Genomic DNA, 22,248 nt, shown 5'->3' with positions numbered 1-22,248 from the left:
TTTTGCTGTTTAGGGTCTTTGGGGCAGGGGGGTACATCATGGTTTCAATAGAAGAATCAGCTGGTTTTGGTCTTAAAGTCTATTTCTGAAGGGCAGCAATTCTACATGACAAAAACAGGTAAAGGTAGCTCATAGGTGGCAATTTCTTAATTCTCAAATGAGGGAGAAAGACGTCCCTTGATAAAAGAATGAGGTGGGGTGGGGAAAAGGAAGGACATGGACCTCTTCTCCCACCCTTAAATTTCGTCTGGGCTTTCCAGGCACGGAAGGACACCGGCGAGCGGCAGCGCCGACTGCCACTGCACTCTCGGCACTGATCGGTTTCAACTGCTGGGCTAGTATTGGTTCAGCCTTAAAAACAAAACAAAACACAAACACACACACACAATAAATAAAACAAATCTAGGCTAGAAATTTTAAACCAGACCTCTTTCAAATAAACTGAAAGATAAATATCTCCATCTGCAAGGCCAGCTTGCAATTCATCAACAAGCACCAGGTTACAGATTTTTTTGTTTTTTTAAAAGTATGTTCCAAGCCCCATGCTTCTGAGGGGCAAAAAGCAGGAATCGAAGGCCACATGTGAAGCACAGAACTTCCCAGGGTCTCCCTTCATGGTACAGGGGCCTCAGAGGGAAACGCTACCAAAGAACCGTCCTGCACATACCAGCTGCCGAGAAGCCTCAGCCAGACGCAGACCGGGACACAGTGGGGAAAGAAAACGAGAGCAGCAAAGCAGCAGCAGGCGGCAACCGTGACATTGTTCAGGGGCTCTGTACAATTGACCAACAGACCTTTAGATTTAAAACAATTTTTTAAGAAACCAAATTTTGCCAAGGCCTTCTGACATCTTTTGGGCCAGCTCCTCTTGGTCTGTACTGGCAGGAACTGCTACACATGGGCTCAACCCCTTCACCTGAACCTACTTCTCAGCCAGTTGTCCTGGCACAGGGCAGGGACGACCCTGCTGGGGCCCTCAGAGCACAGCTCCTGCCCAGCCCTGGTGGGGCTGGCAGGCCAGGCTGGGCTGCAGGAGGAGCAGATGGCCCCTCGCGGTGTGTGCCGCCGGGGTGCACTCCCTGGGGCAGCCGCTGCGAGGGCTCACACCATTGCCAGGAGGCCCTGGCCACTACTGAATGGTCAGTGACAACCAAAAAGTGTCACACTGCAGGGAGGATGGTAAGGAGGCCTCTCTACTTCACGTGTGCCCAGAACATGTGGGCAAACATCTTGGAAAGCCAGCATATTTCTTCTGGATTTGATGAGAAAATGAGATACTTTTTTTAGTGCCTGAAATAGTGAGATCGAGGTGGTGCAGACCCACGTTGTTATACACATCACGCGTTCTCTCAATGGTGTCACAAATGTCTGTCATCCCTTCTAAAATGAAATGAGAAATACATGCAAAAAAGGGGGTGGTGTGTGCACAGGGTGGGCTTGAAGGGAACCCAATCTCTGAGGACTGCCGGGTGAAGTACTGAGCGTCCAGGGGCTACTGGTTAGTCCGGGCATTCCCTCTCGTGCTGAGCTAAGCTGACCAGACGTCTTGTGCAGGCTGTGCGCACTTCTGGCGTACCCCATGTGTACATGCAGGCCACTGTATATGTACACAGATAAAGTCCAAACTATCTGCTGTCTGGTTTTGGTTCTGTTCCCCAAAATAAAAGGCAGTTAGAATTTCAGACCTCATTTGGAAACACTCTTTCAGATTTTAAGAATTCCCAACATGTCCAAAACCATTGCCTGTACTTCTGGGCCACTACTTTCAGTGTAACACCTTGAGCAGGGCCAGCCCCAACCCACAAGTCCTTGGCAGCCACAGGCCATGGCCGAAGCAGAGTCTGGGCTTCCCTCCCCACCCTGACACTCAACACAATCTGTTCCTTTTGTCCAGAACCCAGGGCCACCCAGGAGGACTGGACGCTGAGGAGCAGTGGGTGTCCAGTGTAGGAGACTTGTGCACGCAGGGACAGCAAGGAGATGGGCTGGGAACCCCAGGCCAGGACCAGGAAGCGGCTGCCTCCGCAGAGAGGAGAAAGGTCAACAGAAAATCTCTTCACCTTCGGCTGATACTTCCGCAGGACCATCTGCAAAAGCAAAAACCAAAAACAAAAAGAAATTCGGAAAAAAATGTTCTTTTCACTTAACTTCCTCCCCAACCAAAAGTCTTCTGTGATACAAACAGGTGACTGGGCCTTATGGGCAAGTAACTTTCTGCACATGGGGCTTTCCAAACTGATCTAGCGAGTGAGGTCCTCAGCGATATTTTCCACTATCTAACGCTCTTTTTAACTTTCACAATACACACCAGAATTTGTATTTCTAACTAAGCCTGGAAAACATAAATTTCTCTTTACCCTTCCACACAGAAGGAAGAGATTAATGGATCCTAAGGAGCAGGAATAGAGGAGGACGCGGGGCAAAGTGGCACACAATCGCGGAGGCATTCAGCGTAGCTTAACCCCAGGCTCTGTGACCATGGGCGCGCTGGGTAACCTCTGGCTTTCAGGTTCCTCACTTCCCCTGGGGTTAACAGCATCTGTATCATATAGTCGTTTTAGGATTAAATCACCAAACGCGAGCTATTGTTATTACTGGACTAGGCTTAGAAAGGCAGGGAGGACTTGAATTACTTCATTTAGGTGAGTTCCAGTTCCTCGATTGGCCAATGCGTCAAACACACGTCCTCTCCTTTGCACACGTGTGCCAGAGCGGTTCTTAAATGCTCGCCGCACAAGCGCTCTTATTCGCAGTGGGTTTGGTGAGAAGGATGACAGTTTGGCTTTCACACGTCTGAACTGCACCCGTTTTAAACCGCCCGTGCCACTAACATCTCCCCTCTCCCCAGAGCGCACAGACGCTGTGGCCACACGGAGACTGGGCGTGGGGACTCACCACCGGGCTGAGAGCGGCTTGTTTTGCTCTTCTTCTTCTTCTCCTTCTTTTCCTTTGGCTTGGCTAACCCAAACAGGCGGGTGGAGGCAGAGGTGGGCGCTGGGGCCTGGCTCTGCCCCTCGGGCACTTTGTTTGTCTGGCTGGTTGAACTCAGTATGTGAAAAGGCCCCTTATCTTTATGTGTCCGAGAGATGCTGTTCCTTTTTGGGGACACTGAGAGTTCTGAGTCCAATGACGCTGATTTGGCTATCGAAGGTGCAGATGGCAAGAAGGACTCCTCAGGACTCGGCAAAAAGGATGGGATCCTCATCACCTTGCTATGTTGATGTGAAACCTGCACACACACAAGAGAAGAGGTTTGACGCAGAGGCCGTCAGCACCCTGATGCCCACTCCACGCATACTGGCTGCACTCAACCGGTGTGCCGGCTGGCGCTTGTCCGCTTCTGTGCACCCCACAGAACTGTAAAAAGGTTCAGAACTTCTCGATTTCATTCACCGCCCTCCCCCAAGTACTGCTACATGTAAACATGTTAAAAGCATCACCTCTGATACCATTAATATTTTTATTACATATACTAACTCCAGCATCATAAGAATTAATAGTGCCTTTGACAGGACAGCTTAGAAAAGAACTCCCATTCCTTGAAGAAACAAGGAGAGCTGCTTATTTTAAGACTGATTATACAGGGATGTAGATAATTATTTCTGGGCAAAAAGATTACAGAAGCCTTGGGTTCTTTTCAGGTTGGAGGGTAAGCGGAAGAGCTGGCTGACACCGAGATCCTGGTCACAGGATCCACAGATAAAGAGGATGAGCTCGTCTGTGCTCTCAGCTGCCTGGGATCCTTCCTTTGTCAAAGCCCTGATTTTACTGGGGTAGGGGTGGAATCCATCCTTATGTCATAAAAAGCAACAGAGAGCATTTGTTGCTCCCATCATATATTCGAAAACCTGTGCAGAAAGTTAAAACTGCTCCCCACTCTGGAAGATGTCAGTCTAATTTTCCTTCGTGGTCCAAGGGCAATCAATCAAACGGCGACACGACACGCATTTCAGAAGACAGGCAGATCTGTGCACACCCAGGCTCTCCATCTGCCACAGTGTCCGTGTTCCGGAATAAGCACGGAAACCACTGAAATAAACTCGCAGTCAGTGTGCTGAATAACAAGCCTCCCCATACAGGCAGCAGCTACAGGGAAAGAAAGGTTTCATCCACGGTCGCAAGGTAAGTCAGGAACTGTGCCGAGTCCGGCTGTCTGAACATCCCCGAGCAGGAACGTCACCTGTCCACAGGAGTGGCCATGTGCTGGGCTGGGCTGACCGCACTGGTCCTCCACACAGGTTCTTCTAGCGACTGGCATCAGAGCCATTTCCTGCTGTCTTGCGACCGCAGGCGCATGTTCTAGGGGCTCCTTTATCCTTGGTGTGTTTCCGCACCAGGCTGCAAGTTCCTTTAGGTGGAGGCCATGGCTGATTTCTCGCGTGGAGTAGAGCGATGGGGCTGCTCCTGGACACACTGAGGCTCCTCTGGCCTTCGCTGACGGCGGCTGAGGGAAGTGCCAGTCAACTCCAAGGTCCACTTACTGCCCTGGCCCAAACCCCCCAGCATGTCCGTTCTCTTCACCCTCTCAGAGATGCAAAGAGTAGAAAAAGACTCGCTTTCTTCCCCTGCCCACCCCACTTCAGAGCAAAACAAAGATTTTGCAAAAACAGGCTTTGTATCTCTGCTCACTTTCTCATGGTGCTCAGGGTCTTCAGGTGGCCATCACAGTGACAGGTAAAGCAGACCCTCCCTCCCATCTCCTGGCTCTCAGGGAGCCCCTGTTACCTGGCACAGGTCCCGCTCTGTCTGCCTCTGGCTGAGCCGCTCTGCTGCGTCTCGTCGCAGCTGCTCCTGCTCCCTCTCGAGCTGTTTCTGGGCGGCGCGCAGCCTCTCCAGGTCATACTGGTACGTGCCCTTCTTCTGCTGGAGCTCCTCCCGGTCCTTCTCCAGGTCCTGCTGCCCCTGCTGCACCTTCTCCTCGCGCTGGGCCAGCCGGGCCTCGCGCTCCTGCAGCTCCCTCTCCCGGGCCTCCCACTCGCGCTCGCGCCTGCGCTTCTCCTCCAGGTGCTGCGCCTGCTGCTTCTGCAGGTTGGCCAGGTCCTGGCGCTGCTTCTCCAGGCTGCGCTGCTTCTCCTGCTCGATGAGGGAGCTCGGGCGCGACAAGCTCCGGGCGAGTGCCCTCTCGCTCAGCAGCAGCTTCTGGTCCTCAATGTAGCTGTCCTGCTGCAGCACCACACCCTGAGAAGGCACACAGGGGAAGGGGAGCCGTGAGACTCTGGCCAGGAGGATAGCCAACTTCGGGGACCCCTCCGGACCCCAAACCAGGTTTGGGGGACCAGGCATCATGATGGACTATGACTCTCCCCTTAATTTTTCAAGCTGGTCTGATACAAATGCTCCAGGATAACTGTGGGCAGTTATCAAACAGGAACCTCAGAAGTGCAGGAGCGCAGTTTTTTGTCAAACCTGGTCACACGCTGGTCATTGGCATTACCTGGGGTGGAGGCACATGCGTGTATTTTGGAGGTGGGGAGAGGTAGGAATGAGATAGTTTAGGTCTTCAAGAAAGGAAGTGAGCAGAATTTGAGGATGTTTCCAGGAAGTACTAAACAATAGTTGTTCTGGGAGGGCCCCTCTATCTAAATACCACATAGAGATATGGAATTTGGAAACTTGTAATCATACTAAAGACTTTCTAGAGTGAAATGGTCTCCCAAATGCATGTGAGCACTCTATGTGCTTTGTGGAATGGTTGTCAAGTAGTACCTACAGTCTACCAAGCGCTGTTCACCAATTCTCGTCTTGTAAGGTTGACGGTACTCTAACCACTGCATTCTGTAACTTTTCTCACCACGAGAGTTAGTCTTCTCTAGACTGAGGGCTCCATTTACCCACAAGCAACTTACAAAACTCAAAGATCCAAGTCAACAATGGTCTCTTTACTGTTGTCCTCTAAACAAACAGGCGCACAGATAAAAGATGAAGTCATGTACCTGCAGAGTGCTAAGGAGTTCATGGAGATGGACGATGCTCTGGACAACTTGCTGCAAAAGGAACAAAGTAGGAACATTCATTTCAGGACTTTATGAATCTCAGCATCCATCACACTGCATGGTTATCTGACAAGGTTAGCTTCCTTAAAATACAACAAGGTGCTTGTATTTTAATGAATTATTTTCAAATTGAAAGCCCCAAAGAGAACAAGTGGGTATAGGCAGCCAAGAAAAACAAAAGACCAAACAAACAAAACAACTGTGTGCTGAGGAGGGATATCGGCACACACTGAAATGTATTATAAAGCTTCCATTATTTAGAGTGACTAGCACACAAATGGCATACATACAGTGTAACACAACAGAAAGTGTAGAAACCATCCATCACAGTGTGTAAGTAGCATGTTGAATCAAAGAGGAAGGAAAAGATATTCAGTTAATTGCTCTGAGAAAACTGGCTACATTTCTAGAAAAAATGAAGTTGGGACATTGGCTTACATAAAAAAAAAAGTTCCAATAGATGAAAATATTAAGGGTAAAACATAAACCATAAAAGGGCTAGAAGAAAATGTAAGAGAATGTTTTCGGATCTTGAAACAGGGAAGATTTTTCAAACATAGAAGCGATGGGAGAAACCACACAATTTTTTTTTCAAAATGTAAAATTAAAAGGCAAAGGACAAATGTGAACAGAAAGTCAAATGAAAAAATCTTTTATTTGAAAAAGGTTCTCAGAGATCAATATGGGGGGAAAAAAATACCCTAGGAGAAAAATAGGCCAGGAATACAAACCAGCCATTTACAAAAGAAGAAATACAAATGGCCAGTTACATATTAAAATGGTTCAATCTTATTTTAAATCAAATAAATGCAAAATAAAAATAAAGAAATGCCACTTAAACTTATCAGACTAATCAAACGTCAATAAAAAAACAGTACTCAATGTTGGTGAAAGAAAGATGAACACGGCTACTCTTCTATCTGAGGGGTCAGGGCAAACGTTGCGTAACTTCCTTTCTGACCCAATTTGGCATGTTAAGGAAACAATCAAAGAGCTGTGCAAAAAATGTATGTACAAGGATACTCTTGGCTGTATTATTTAAAAATCAAAAAGTAGAAAAAGAATTAACTACCAGAAAGATTAAATAGATCATGGTACACAATATAACAGCACGGAGCTGTTCAATAGCATGCTTTTGATACAAATATGCCTTGGGGAAATGCTCTTCGTGTGTGTTAAGAGGAGAAAGCAGGATATGAAGCTCCAGGAAGTATCAATACCAATTGTGTAAAACTATTTTTATACTGTTCACACACATGCAACTCAGACATATAAATATACATTATGTAGAAGAAAAAGCTAAAAATATAAACATTTAACAGTAGGTATTTCTCAGTGGTGGAATTACATTTATTAGCAAGAAACTTATGTTGCTTTTCTACCATGGACATGCATTCCTTTTATAACACTTAAATCACTTAAAAACAACACGCAAAAACTTAATTACCAGGCTTAGCGCTTCTGAGAATACTTTTTACCCCTTAAGTTTATTCTTAATAAACAGACAGAGGAAGTCACAGAAGACCTGCTGCCTCTAGCAGAGCATCGATAGTGTGTAATCCATACTGGAATGCCTAAAGAACAAACTGGTCTCGAACTATTTCTTACCCTGAATCTTTTCACTAAATATGGGGGAAAATGGTGCCAAATGGAAAAATCAACTGACAGCTAATTTTCAAGTGGCAGATGCAGAGAGCAAGCAGCCTGTGCAAGCCCAGGTCTGTGTCATTCAAAGACGAGCACACCGAAGGGGATTCCTTCAGGACACCACTGTACTCAGACGTCGACACCAACAAATATAAAACAATATCCCGCTTTGTTTTAGGGGGAAAAAGGAAAGAGTCCTCTTCCTTTAAAATTTCAAAACAAAGCTTCTTGGAGATTTAAGATAAATTATGTTAAAAGCAAGAAAAAGCAGCAGCACAAAGAACATCCTTGAGAAGTCTACCCTAACAAGCAACTATCATGTATCTGATTCTAGTCTGCTTACACGCAAAGCCAAACGCTCAGAACTCATTTTGGAGATGGCAGTAACCCTGAAGATTGTTTCTGAAGAAGGACCTGAGGAAGGGATGAGTGAAAGTGGTGTGGTTACGCTGCAGGGCGAGCGGGACTCAGCTGGAGGAAGGGGACACACACCTGCATCAGAATCTGATTTCCACCTGGAAGGATACCAAGGCTACCTCATAGTTGAAACACATTTCAAGTCAAAGGCAATACTCAAAGAAAACTCAGCTTGAGTACTTCAAGGATGAGAAATTACTACGTAGAATTACCCACAAAATTAAATGCCCATGTTCCAGACCTGTGACTTTGGGCATTAGGTTTGTGTTACAGAAAAGCTGCTATAAATTCTACCCAGTGTGCTGAGACTGAAGGAAACCACCAAGGGGGCTTCACAGCCCATGTTTAGAAAAAGCTGATTAAAAGCAAGAGGCTTCTTAAGGACAGAGTGTCAGAGGCCACCTTAGTAGGCAATTCTCTAACTGGCAAAATTCCAAGATGGTACCTTGGGGGCAAAGAAATGAAAAAGGTAAAAGAAACTGACAACTGTATTGCTTATGTGTACAGATTACAGTCAGGAGTTGGCTTATTTGTAAGAGCAAAACAAAAATGAATATTCCTAACCTAATTATAAGAAATGTAATACATATTCTTTTGAATAGCTCATAATGTCCTTACCTCACTGTTTCTTTTAAGCATAAATACCAGGTTAGCATTTCCACCCTATAAAAAAAACATACATTTAAGAAATGAAGACCCTGATGCAAAAATTATACTCAGTGTGTTTCTAAGTTATGCTGTAGCTTCTCATTTTCTTTTTTTCCTACCACAGTCTCTCATGGCAAGGTAGTAAAGATCTAAGGTTGAACTATTTATTACTGAAGCCCTGTAAAGAGATCAGGTTGGTTTGAAGCATCTGAAACAAAACTCTTAATGAAACTGGTCCTGCCAGGGCCATGGCAGAGTTATGAATATAAACATATTGCTCTAAGCCAGCGAGGCCAAACAGCCAATAGTAATGTGGTTTAATTATACTGTTTGTTTTAAAAAATGTGCTTTCCCCTTTATGAAAACAAAGTAAGATTTTATTAAAAGCAGGAAGGCAGGCATCCAAAACAAGATCAAAGTGGAATAATTTCAATTGTTATGAATTCAGAAGGAACTGCCAAGGAGGTTCGTACACAGTGTATTTTAGGGAGAAATACCTTTTTCAGACCACTATCCGATTCTGTTCTCCTAAGATCTTGGCCATCATCTCCCTCTTCCTTCTCGCCTCCTAAACAAAAAACCAAATAGGTATTTTTTAAAAAGCTGTGAAAATGGCTAGCCAAGAAAAGAATACAACATAGACAGCTTGGGCGATGTGATATTTCTGAATCTTATTAATGCCCCCAAAAGAGGAAAGCCACTTGGTGGCAGTTAAATGATCATTAATAATTTCACTGATACAAAAGAACTAGAAGCAGGAAGGAGAAACAAACATTATTATTCCTTTCACTATAGCTTAGCTGAGATCCCAGAACCTCTGTTTTGTTACTCAAAATGAACATGGGTCTGATAGAGGTTCTAAGAGTGTTTTAGGATCTCATTAAAACATTTCCTGACTGAATGGGTCAGAGAAGATGGAGCTATTAGAATACAAGTCATTTTTAGTTGTATAGGACAGTCAGGCATTGCCTATAAGAGCACATGAGTTCAAATCACTCACCTTTTGAAGCATTCATCTGATGGCTGTCAAACCCTCCAAAGGTCTCTGCTCTCCGGGGCAGGGAAACAGGGCCAACCATGCTCTCCTGCTCAACGGGGCTGCTGACAGCCTGCCCGAGTGTGCCTCCTAGGTTCCCACTCACCAAACTCTGAAGGATCTCCACTGGAAAAAAGGAAACATGAAAAACTGACATCTTGTCTTCCAAGAAGGAAAAAAAATTCATGGTATACATGAGATGTACAGGGACCATGATTAGAAGGTTCCAAAGGGTGACTGGGTGATTCTCCTTGCTTGGAGAAGGGTGTCAGCCCAGGGTGTGTGGGATTCTACTAAAAATTGAGAGGTGAAACCTTCAACCTTATATACGTGAGGCCTAGGACATTTGAAAGTGTACAGAGAAGGCAGAGTAATTTGCTGGGAGGAGCGTGGCTTCTGAAATCAGACCCAAGGCAGCCAAAAGACATTCCCTGGAAAGTAAGGTAGGACGATCTGAGAACTGCAAGTGAAACAAAATACCATTTCAGGACTCAGAAGCCAAACAAAGACGTGTTCACTGGCAAATATAGAGCATTTTGAGCTTTTAATAAACAACTGCAATGACGTGAAACCCATCGAACATGTTTAAATTCATGAGTCTATAATAATATATATTAAAAAAAAAACACCTTCAGAAGATGGCCATAAACCAATTCACATTTTGAAAATTGGCAAAGAAAGGGAAGGGGACACATCAAGTATCTATCCTTTTATCCTGCTTTTCCTACATGTCACAAAAAGGAGACCAGGTATTTTCTGTTTCCCCATGAAAGAACACAATGCCATAGGAACACGACTTGCCAAAGAGATTAGATCTGAGTAATTAAGCCTCTGAATCCAACTGCACATTTGAAGGAAACGGGACAGAACTGCTATATGAATAAAACCTAAACTGTGAGAAAATCTATCAGTCAAAAAGCTTGGATTATTCAAAGAAAAACTGTGTAGAAGAAAAGGAGATGGTGAGGAGAACTGTAAATTAAGAATCTTAAAATGCATATCGAAACGTGAACAAGACTGAACTACAGCGTCTAGGAACAGGCGCCCGGGCCATAAGCCTACGAAGAAACACGAGTGATTGCTAATACCGGTCAGGATATCTGCTCCTTTCGGGAGGAGGGAGGTGTGATGGGGATGGGGCTTGTGCAGAGGCTTTTACGGTGTCTGGCCATATTTAATTTCCCGACCTGGGTAGTGGTTATAGGGATGTTCACCTGAAAATAATTTACTACAGTGAAATATTTGTTTTGGGTAATTTTCTGTTTTTGTGCTTCATTTTACAGTAAAAACCTAAAAACTGGTAGATAATGCCAGTGTGTAAACCACTCTGGGAGATGAAGGAAGAAGCAATGCTGAATTGTAAATTACCCTCATTTATTGCACTTTTCATCAAAGGTCCTCCTTTGAGAGCCTCTTCTGTGTTGGAGCGGAAGAGGACTCTAGGGCTCTGGGTTGGGGAGTAATCCTCTGGCAAGGGAGTGCTGCACTCGGCCATGTCCCGGAAAATCGTCTCCTTCTCTTCCAGTAAGAGGAGGATCTGTTGGTCCTTCTGCTGAAGTTGTTCTGCAGGGTGGATGGAGAAAACGGTCTGGGATTTGATTGGTGTTTATTATGAGATGACTAGGACATGAGCACCACCTTGTGGTAACTTATGGAAAGGAACAAAACAGAACTATCACCACCCACACCCCTCCTAGAGTGCTAGGATTACAGGCATGAGCCACCACGCCCGGCCCCAACTTCTTTTGTATCACAAAGACAGTATGAAGTTTGTGTTCTGCAATTTTTTTCTTTACTTTTCCTTTTTTTTTTTGAGACAGAATCTCACTCTGTTGCCCAGGCTAGAGTGCAGAGGTGCAATCATAGCTCACTGCAGCCTCAACCTCCTGGGCTCAAGCGGTCTTCCTGCCTCAGTCTCCCTACCTGGGACTACAGGTGCATGCCACCACACCCCGTTAATTTTTGTATATTTTGTAGAGGCAGGGTCTTGCTATGTTGCCCAGTCTGGTCTTGAACTCCTGGGCTCAAGTGATCCTCCTGCCTCAGCCTCCCAAAGTGCTGGGATTACAGGTGTGAGCCACCGTGCCCAGCCTGTTGTGTAATTTCTACTTGGAAAACCAACCTGGGTCTTTTTGGCAAACACTGCAAATTCTGTCATAACAAGTCTGCACTCTGCTTCACTCCCCTCCCCTTTGTTTATTTCTCAACCCACTGCTCTCTGGCTTCTGCCCTATCATTCTGCAACTGCTCTTTCCAAGGTTACCCTCATGACTGAATCCAATGAGGTCTCTGAGTTCGTCTTTTCCAGCATTTATGATTCTTCCTTCCTTCCAAAACTATTTCCTTCCTTCACTTTCAGGATATTGGTTCTTTTCCTAACATTCTTTCTTTCTAATTTTTTTTTCTTTTTGAGACAGAGTCTTGCTCTGTTGCCCCAACTAGAGTGCAGTGGAGTCATCACAGCTCACTGCAACCTCAAACTCCTGGGCTCAAGTGATCCTCCTGCCTCAGCCTCCTGAGTAGCTGGGATTATAGGCACACACCGCCACGCCCAGCTAATTTTTCTCTTGTTCGTTTTTTTCTTTTAGTAGAGACGGAATCTCATTCTTGCTCAAGCTGGTCTTGAACTCCTCAGGGCACTTTATAGATCTGCCATCCGCAGTGGGATATCTTATCTGGGTTCCTCCCTCAGCTCCACACTGAGCTGCCTTCTACATCTTCTACACTTTCCTCTTGGGGAATCTCAATGGCTCCCGTGGATATGATTACTTCCTACACGCTGATACTCACAAAAGCATCCCAAACCCTCCCCTTTTGTCAGCACCAGACCGTGAGGTCCCAGTGCCAAGTGGCCACTTCCACTGAGATACTCTGTTCTCAGCATGTCAGAAAACAACCATTTCTCTATCCCACTCACCTCCTCCCTTTAGCTTGGGAGCTCTTCCTCAGCCAGTAACTCTTCATCCTCCAGGTACCCAATGTGGAGACCTGGGAGACACCTGGTCTCCTCACCTTGTCTCACCACCCACCCAAGATCAGATTTTAAATGACCGTATTTCCTACACCATCCCGACTCCAGCTCATTTCTCACCTAACCTACCCTAAGAGTCTCCCAATTGGTCTTTCCACTTCAGCATCTCCCTCAAGAAATTCTCCCAGCTGGCTTCAACATGCTTAAATAATTTTTTTTTCTTAATTTCCTTTTAAGACCTGGTGCTTTCCCGCTGAAGCTCTCATCATTTAGCCCTGACTCTCCAGACATAGCAAACCTGTCATTCCTTGGTAGACATATTACGTCCTTTATCACCTTTGCACATAGCTGTTCTTCTTGTCTGCTAATTTTTCTCTGATGAAGCTCACGCATCAGCTCCTCTGAGAGACTTACCAGTGGCAGGATGAGCAGATTCCACATACTTTAAATGTGCCTATGGTCTCTTTATGGCCATAGGCACATTTGTGTCCCGTCACTTATGTGTGTCTCCCTTGCTAGAGTGTCAGCTTCTCAAGGGCAAGGGCTCTGTTTTAGGACTTTGTATCCCTAGCACCTAGCAGTATGCCTAGCCAGGTGTTTAACAAAAGTTAAAAGAAGGAAGATTTTATCTTTGTCATCCTGATCATGGGCTAATACCTTTGATGTAACTCTGGCTCTGGTCTAAATCCGTCCATCTTTTTTAATCCCCCCACCCTGAGACAGAATGCTATCCCTTCACACAGCTTGAAGGCCTAACTAAACTCCTTGGTGCTTAGATTTATTTAACTCTAAGCCTTATTTCTACCCAAAGCACAATCTTTATTTTGGAACACGCAATGAGCCACTGGCAAAGAGGGAAGAGCAGCAGGCCCTGCTGTTTATAAGATGGGGATTAGAATTCTGGCTCAGCCACTAACTGCAAAAGCGACCCTGGGCTGCTTGGCCCTTGTGGTCCTCAACTGTCTCATCTGTCTGCACAGGGGGGGTGAGGACACCTGTCCTGTAGGGATACTGGCAGTGCTCCATGAAACAGGAAGTACTCGATAAACAGCGGTCAAACGCAGATCAGTAAGTACCCTTCTCCCCAAACCACCTCACAACTCATTTGTGAACACACAGGTAAGTGGTAAAGTCGGGGACACTAGCAGGAGGGTCAAACAGATTAACTGGAGAATTCTTTTTCTCAAATACCTTTCTCTCCTTGTTTTAATCTCAGATGTGACTATGGATTTTGGCCTGTGACAAAGTACAACGAATGTCACCAGGGTCCAAGAACACTGATACTAAGACAAGATAATCTATACTATCTTGATCAAGTACTGGACACGTTCTTACAGCCATTTGTTACCGGGACCCAGGCTGGCTCGAACTTGGTTTCTCTTTTGTTAAAAGCTATTCATCTCTCTGTTCTCAAGGGCCTGCTGGGGAAGCTGCGGAACTGAGAGGCAGCCAGCAGCTAGTACCTCCCAGACCCCCAGCAGCCCCGTGCAAGTGCAGACGTTCCAGACAAGGGTTCCAGACCACTGCCAACGGCGTACCTTTCAACTCCCGGGCTTTGGTGTCCAACATTTTCTTCTCTTCCTCATTCTCACTAGGAATTCCTTCATCTTCATCTCTGTTCCTAATACAACCGAAAAAAACCAGGACAAAACAAAAAATTCCTAAGATGTCAATTACGCTGGTCACAGTCCAGTCCATTATGAAATCACAGAGACAGGAGGAGGGCTGGGGAGGGCGGGCCCTGGTGTCTAACTCACAGGGTGTTGATTGTATCCTGAATGATCTGAATCCAGCTGTTCCGTTCCTCTTTGGAGCTGGCATGGACTTCTACCATCTCTGGATCTTTCATCCCCATACTGATCAGGAATAAACCCTTCTCCTCGTGTGCTACTTCTCTTACGATCAGTTTCTTTAAAGAGATCACTGTTGATTTCTGGTCCTGGAGAAAGGACAGAGGGCAAATGTAAGATACAAACTATTCTCTGAAGGACAACTTTGATTTAAGGTAAGACTAGATGCTGTTTTAAAAGCATATGGTTTAAAAAACAATGGTGGCTGTAGGATAGAGAAAAAGATCTGCTATCTCCCTTCAAATTCTAACAAACAGAAAAAGACTTCCGTAAGGGGGATGATAGCTTATGGCTGCATGTGTTCCAGCCGTGTTTTCCACATGGTGCATCTTCCAGGCTCCCCAGAGAACGTGGTCAGCGATATCATACGTGAGCACCATGTACGGGGCCAAACATGTGAGAAACACTCCAGTGACAGATTTCTTTTCAGATCAAATCGTCAAATGTCCAAGACACTCAAAAGGATGGTGATGGAAAAGAAAAATAATTTTGAGGGTAGAAAGGACGACAGAAAATTCCGAGGGTACGTGGAAAACTACTCGGAGGAATTTGTCCTGAGCCATTTAATCTCAAGAGGGTGGGACAGCAGTAATAGCGCGTTTACATTCCGTATCTGACCTAGCTGTTTTGAGTGCTACCAAGAGAATAACAATTGTGCTTACCAATGATGCAAAGATGTATTTCTGGTCTTTTTCTTGAAGGAAAACTAAAATGTCAGTTAGCAGAACTGCTTGAACCTCTGGAAAGTAGAAATGGGAGAACGGAAGAGAGAACAATGACTACTTAATAGTTAACCACAGTCAGAAGCGTTTTATTAAAGGATGATTCAGCAACACCCACCTCCCCCCAACAAAGGGTAAACTGTGATCTAAGATCACACTCCTCCAAGGCAACAGTTTTATAGTTCCACAGGATTCACATCTGGTCACTACACTTTTAGAGACTTTTTAAAATGGGACTTATCACCAAAACCTGGTCTTGGAAAAGTTCAGATACTCAATCTTGTAAAGATATATCCTGTAGGCAAGATTTTAAGAATGCTTTTTTTTTTAAAGATAGGGTCTCCCTCTGTCACCCAGGCTAGAGTGCGACGATCATGGCTCACTGTAGCCTCAAACTCTTGGGGGCTCAAACAATCCTCCTGCCTCAGCTGGGACTGGGACTACAGGTGCATGCCAGCAAGTAGCTGGGACTACAAGGAGCACACCACCACACCTGGCTAATTTTCAAATTTTTTTTTTTTTTTTTTATAGAGATGGGGTCTCTCTATGTTGCCCAGGCTGGTCTGGGATCAAGCAATCCTACCGCCTCAGCCTCCCAAAGTGCAGGGATTACAGGTGTGAGGCACTGTGCCCTGCCAAGAATGAAATACTTTTAAGAATAAAGTTGAAAAAGCTGGACTTCGACAAATGTTAAATAGCAACCTATGGCAACACACTCCACAAATACTGAGGTTGTTCTGTTTCTCAACTTCTGATTACAGTAATGGGAAAGGCGTGGGACAGGAGACAGGAATGCTGCCCAACGGTGATGTATAGAAATATCTAAGTCTAATGAAAAGGAGACTTCTTCCCTGCTCCCAAAAGAACAAGAGTGGCCCACACAGACACCCTCCGGTCTTACAGGTATATGTGAACACAGGACTCTTCCCCCAGCTCCCATGGCTGACAGTCAACTTAACTACTCTGCACCATGGCAACCTTCTCTCCTTCTCCATTAAAACAAAAACCAAATTAATATCTCTAGTTGGAGCTAGGAATAATAATAATAAAAAATCCCACAAACTCTTGCTCTGACTAATCTTCTAGGAGAACAAAGTGACACTTTCCATTATTCTCCTGAAGACAGTTTGACGTCTCTGCAGTTGAGCCATCGTGGTGAGCTAACAGGATGGTCCCTATGTATCATCTTCATTCTGGAAAGGGGAGCCTACAATTCCCTGGTAAAAGGATGGAATTGATTTATGCAGCCTCCTCCTGGCTTTTCTTCTATCTCTGCCACAACTGGAATGCCCTGTCTGTAGAATTCACCGTAAAGCTATGAAGAAAAAGCAGAATCAAGGATGTCTAATTCATATGCCTAAAGTACTGTAATTTTCCATGCACTGCCATTAGTTTTGAAAAGTTACTTTTTAAAAGTTTACTTTTAAATAATTCAGGTGCCTGCCAAAAAGACCCCAAAACACCAATTTTAATTTCACTGGATCTTGACGTTTATATGATCAGTGTCAGTAGACGGAGAAAAACAATCCCACCCCTTTCAAAGGGTACCCACCACAGTACTGGCTGTTCTTGGCATGAGTTCACCTGGGGTGAAAATAACTAACCACCAACTCCTATCTCCACTGGAGGCATTTCAGGCCAGAAAATCTATCGTTCTGCCATTGGCTCGACCACAACTTTATTCCAACAGCTGGAATCTATTAGTTTTTACTTTGAGAAGAAATAAAACTGCGGCGTAAAGGAAAGAATAAAGTGCTGGATCCAGGCAGCAGCAGCTCTAGGAAACTCAGGCCCTTGCAAGGAAGGCCAGATCTTTCTAGACTGCCATCCTGCTTAAAAGACAGTCTTTGAAGTAGCTGTGTGGAAAGGGCCCTAAGCCAGAGCTCTCAGAAAATCACAGAACTCTAGGGCTGGAAGGAAGGAGCCTAGTTCAAGTACGACATAGCTGGTGGGTGGCAGAAGGGCTATTCCTTTCCTCTGGAATTAGCCTGCTCTGTTTTTCCGCGTCTCCCATACTGCAGGCCTGGACGAGCTTCTCCCAAGTCACTGCAACAGGGTTGACTTCTCTGCCCGTGGTCTCCTCACTCCTGCTGCGCTCTGACCCGCCCTAGTGGTCATGCTAAAAACCATCTCATCCATCCCTTTCCTGATTCACACCCTCCTTTCTGAACCCATTCTTGCCCCATCCCCTTCAACAGTATCAGCTGTCAACTCCTCATGCACCCCATTACAACCAGCCCCCCAGTTCCTTCAGTCCTACTTCCCATGTTCCCACCACTCACTCCCCGTGTGAGAGCCGTCCTCTGCCGTCCCCCCTTCCCTGGAAATGCCACGCCCGTTCGCTTCCGCACTTACTCTTCGTTACTGCCGGGAACATATTCTATCCACCTGGCACCTTCCTCTTCGTCCTTCAAGACTGACTCTACTGCTCTTCCTCATGCCTTCTCCTCTATTCCAGCACTCATGATGAGTAGAGCAAGCACCTCTTTCCAAGTTTCCTCACTTTGATCCCAACTTCTAAGAAGGGTGTTTTGCTTCACTGGTTGCTGAAACCAGTGGATTGCCTGGAACTTCTTTACTTTTTGTTCCAAGCACGGTGAGACTCTTGGGTATTCCTGACAGCAGTTACCTACATCACCACTTACAGCTCAGAGATGAAAGAAGCCCAATTTCCTCCAACTTCATCCTATGCCAGCAAGGCTGACAGCACTGGCCTAACCGCCGAGGCCAGGGACAAGGGGTGAGTATCCTCAACAATAACCGTGATGCCAGAGCTAACGTATCGGTCCACAAAGCATAGGTTTGATGAAAACATTTTTAAAAAAATCAAATGTACAGGTGAATTAAAAAGCAAACCTCATAATTTCCCTAACCTGATATAGCTGACCACTTGAAAAGTGAAAACTAAAACCAAATAGAAAATGAATATCTTTTATGATTTTGCTTTAGAGAAAAATAAAAGATGAGAGTATCAGAAAGTATAATCATAATCTAGATAAGGTGAGTTAAATTTACCTTTCATTAAGGTCTCAGAAGCTGCAAATTCCTCTAAAATCTCTTGTGAACAAGTGACATGTTTTGTTTTTGTTTTTGAGACAATTTAGCTCTGGCACCCTGGGTAGGAGTACAGTGGTGTCATCATAGCTTACAGCAACCTCCAACTCCTGGGCTCAAACGATCCTCCTGCCTCAGCCTCCCGAGTAGCTAGGACTACAGGTGCATGCCATCGTGCCTGGCTAATTTTTTTATTTTTAGTAGAGATGGGGTCTCACTTTGGTTCAGGCTGGTCTCAAACTCCTGAGCTCAAGAGATCCTTCTGCCTTGGCCTCCCAGAATTCCAGGATTACCGGCCAAGCAGTATGTTTTTAATCTCACGGATTCTGTGAAATTGGCTCACTCATTGTGTCTCTCTCCTTGCAATGGTTTTGCCATAGCGCTCAATCCCAAACTGGCTGCCCCTCTCTTACAGGGGATGCACCTTCCTTAACAGCTTGCACATCCGTACGACTATTATCCTTTGCTTTGTTTTCTAAAATCTTAACTTTCCATTTTCCTTGACTGCATCCCTTCCTTGTCATCTTACTACATTTCGTATCATTTTGTATACTATCTCAAACCAGTCCTTTTTGATATAAGATTAAGAACAATTAACTTAGTGCTGGTCCGCTTAAATGATGTTTGGATATGGGGCTCTCTAGGAAAAAAATCTGGTGGTGAATTTCCAAGAAAAGCACTTGGATTTTGCCTGTTCTTCTTGGGCACACACTTGGACTCAGACAAAAAGCGAGCCAAGCCTTACCTTTCAACCTCCCTGCTGCGCTCTTCAGAAACACACTCCCGTCTCGCACAAGCTTCTTCCGTTTCAAATCTTCCTTGGCAAACATCTGACCACTCTTCATCCTCATGATCGACTTGCTATCTGTCTTTGTATAAATCTCATTGAGACGTACTTTCTTTTCATAACTTGCCACTTTGCTGTCCACAGCTCCAATCACATCCTTTACCAGGCTCAAGGACTGTGAAAGATCTTCCTGCTCCACTTCATTGTCTTGGAAGGAAAGAATAATTCTGTTTTTAATGGCTCCTTTCAGACAAGGGTAGAAGGGGAGGGAATCCTGCCTTCTTGCTCCACATCACTTTCCCTCTGCGCTTGTGCTACCAGAGATCACATGCCTATCCCTACTGCTGTCGCAAGTTTACTTCTAAAGAAAGTCAGAAGTTTTCCATGATATAAAAAAACGCAGTTACATGCTATGTTCTAAAATAAAAAGAACCAAATATTTTTAGGGAGGGAGAGTAACAGAGAGAGGAATAAGTTTTTTTTATTTATGTCTTAGGTTTACCTAATTTTTAATGTACTGCTTTGTAATCTTTAACTGCCCAGGCAGGATTAGCCAAGAGAGAGAAACCAGTAAGGACTGATTAACGGAGAAACAGCAGCAATTCTAGCACTTCTGGCAAGAACTGGTGGGAGTTATCTGGTGGTGATAAGGGAGAAATAAGTTGTTTAGGTCGCCGAGCTCTTGATGGAATAGGCAGTCCCTTTCCTTCTTGCTATCGCTACACGTGACCTAACAGTCCATGTTTTCACGAAAGAAAATTCTTTTCAAGATAAAACAGATCTCTTTCAGACCTAGTAGAGCATGAAATAGCTCTTCTATGGGGTCTCTGGTACTACTGGACACACGGGACACAGTCCTTTGGCATAGAACACTGAATTATAAAGGAGACTCACCTTTGGTATACTGCGATATTCTTTGGAATAAAACTGGGTACTTGGTGATCCGCTGGGTTACCAGCAATATGCACTCTGGGATTCCAAGCCTCCTTACGACCGAACTGCTCATCTTCTTCTGCAAGGGCGTAAACAAATTGTTAGAACTACGTGAAGAAGGCGGCTCTAGCTAAAACTGACAGTGACATATTGCTCTTGACAGTGACAGGGATTTTCATGTTTTATTTACATCAATACCTTTACAAAGGCTTGAAAACGCTTATCCTTGGTATAAAGGTCTTTGAAGTAGTTTACAGACTGGTTGTGCTGCCCACAAAATTTGCCATATGTCTTCTTTAAGCGTTCTGCATTCTCACCTGAAAACTGCAGAGAAAACAGAAGAGAAGTTATACCATAACTCAGGGAGCTGAACTCTTAATGCCATTTTGTAAAAAGTTCCCAGTCTATTTATAAAAGCCTGGAGTGCATCCTCATATACCCTCCCAAAAGATTTAAATGGTGCAGCAGCTTTGGAAAACAGTCTGGCAGTTGCTCAAAGTTAAGTAAACATAGACTTACCATATGACCCAGCAATTCCACTCCTAGATGTATACCCAAGAGAAATTAAAACATACATCCACACAAAAACTTTACGCAAATGTTCGTAGCTGCACTACTCATAATAATAGCCCCAAAATGGAAATAACTAGAATGTCCACCAATGGATAAACAAGGCATATTCATACATGAGATATTACTTAGCCACAAAAAGGAATGAAGCACATGCTACAATTTCGATAAAGCTAGAAAGCATTATGCTAAGTAAAAACAAACAAAAAATCCACTCACAAAGGACCAAATATTGTTTTATTCCATTTATACAAAATGTCCAGAATGGGCAAATCCAGAGAGACAGAAAGGACACCAGTGGCTGTCTAGGACTGGGTAGTTTAGTGTGTGCGCAGGGGTATGGAGAGTGACTACTGATGGGCTTGGGGCTTCTTTTTGGGGTGATGAAAATGTTCTAAAATTGACTGGTGACGGTTACACAACTGAGAACATACTGAAAACTATTTCATTGTACACTTTGAATGGGTGGATTGTATAGCATATAAATTAAATCAATAAAGCTGTTAGATATATTTAAAAAAGCAAAAACTTCCAGAAATATCTATGTGCTATTGATGTAAGAAATGCAAAGTGTGTTCTAACTTCCATTTGTCATACACACGCTAATAAAACAAGGAGACTCACTAGAAGTTTTTCATGAGATATTTTGTCTTAAGAATTTGACCTTGATAAATGAGACAGACATCAGAAACGGCCATCATCACCCTAGGGATCTGTTTATCCTACCTACTTCTGTCAGAGCAGCAGGCCTAACAATTCTGCATGGCCCTCAAATCATTCCCAAATGTGTACAATCTCAACAGTTCATCTGAAGATATGCTCACTTTGGGGTAAATCAGTGAGTATCTGTATGTAGTCCACACGATACATGTTAAGCATTGAGTTCCACATACTAAAAATCTCTGGAGGCAACACAAATTGACCCTTTCCAAAAAACTTGAAAAACAGTTCAGGTAGCCTTTGCTGTCTCCATTTACCAAGGAGAAGCTGAGGCAGAGAGATTGTAAGTGATCTGCTCACACCATAAAGCAAACGTCCCACAAGGCTGACTTAGCACTGGCACATGGAACCAGCAAATGGATCCACAGGACTCAACTCCGAGTTCTATCATCAAAGATCTTACTAGAGGACATGCACAAATACGAGGAGGTACAAATGGTAATACAAGTCAAGGTCAGATGAGGCACCTGTGCAGGTCTGAAGCAGACAGGAGGGACAGAAAGAGAGAAATGGAAAATGTCTGAGAAGGATGTTTGGGGGAGGGTAGGTCCCTCTTTGGGCCCTGTTGCAGCTGTCTGTGTTCAAGCTTTCACCACACTGCATTTGCTTTTACATGACATGCCTGTCTTTACTCCTAGGAGTTCCCTGAGGCAGACGTCCAAGCCATATTTACCTTTGTAGTTCCACCTGGCATTTAGTAGATGCTCAGTAAATACTTGGAGAATGAATGAATGAATGTGCTAATGCATTAATGAAGTGAGGTGTATAGGCTCAAGAATATAAGGGAAGGACAAAATTCCCTAATCTCAAAGAAATGTTCCAGCAATTAAGCCTCTGCCTCTACATAAAAGCAGAAATTTGCTGGGGGAAAAAGATCTAATCAGATGTGCATGTCAGGCC

At 44.6% G+C, this 22,248-nt stretch overlaps 1 protein-coding gene across 1 annotated transcript in view; it reads right to left on the bottom strand.

Moving 5' to 3' along the window:
• Positions 1–442: 442 nt before the first annotated feature.
• The window catches only part of AKAP13 (A kinase (PRKA) anchor protein 13), a 230,946-nt gene continuing 209,140 nt past the window's right edge, over positions 443–22,248 (bottom strand). Inside the window, exons 23-36 of the mRNA XM_012643677.1 lie at positions 20,257–20,432; positions 20,020–20,137; positions 19,084–19,332; positions 15,225–15,301; positions 14,470–14,651; positions 14,251–14,333; positions 11,110–11,304; positions 9,706–9,867; positions 9,203–9,273; positions 8,676–8,720; positions 5,934–5,984; positions 4,726–5,178; positions 2,896–3,229; positions 443–2,087 (exon numbers count right to left, since the gene is read on the bottom strand). Of these exons, the coding sequence (XP_012499131.1) occupies positions 2,041–2,087; positions 2,896–3,229; positions 4,726–5,178; positions 5,934–5,984; positions 8,676–8,720; positions 9,203–9,273; positions 9,706–9,867; positions 11,110–11,304; positions 14,251–14,333; positions 14,470–14,651; positions 15,225–15,301; positions 19,084–19,332; positions 20,020–20,137; positions 20,257–20,432 (2,243 nt within the window). The 3' untranslated portion in view covers positions 443–2,040. The remainder of the gene's footprint in view (positions 2,088–2,895; positions 3,230–4,725; positions 5,179–5,933; positions 5,985–8,675; positions 8,721–9,202; positions 9,274–9,705; positions 9,868–11,109; positions 11,305–14,250; positions 14,334–14,469; positions 14,652–15,224; positions 15,302–19,083; positions 19,333–20,019; positions 20,138–20,256; positions 20,433–22,248) is intronic.

This window comes from Propithecus coquereli, unplaced genomic scaffold (genome assembly GCF_000956105.1).
Source record: "Propithecus coquereli isolate 6110/MARCELLA unplaced genomic scaffold, Pcoq_1.0 Scaffold20, whole genome shotgun sequence".
NCBI classification, from domain to species: Eukaryota; Metazoa; Chordata; class Mammalia; order Primates; family Indriidae; genus Propithecus; species Propithecus coquereli.
Note: the sequence above shows the minus strand (reverse complement) of the source record. Positions and strands in the feature narration are given on the sequence as shown.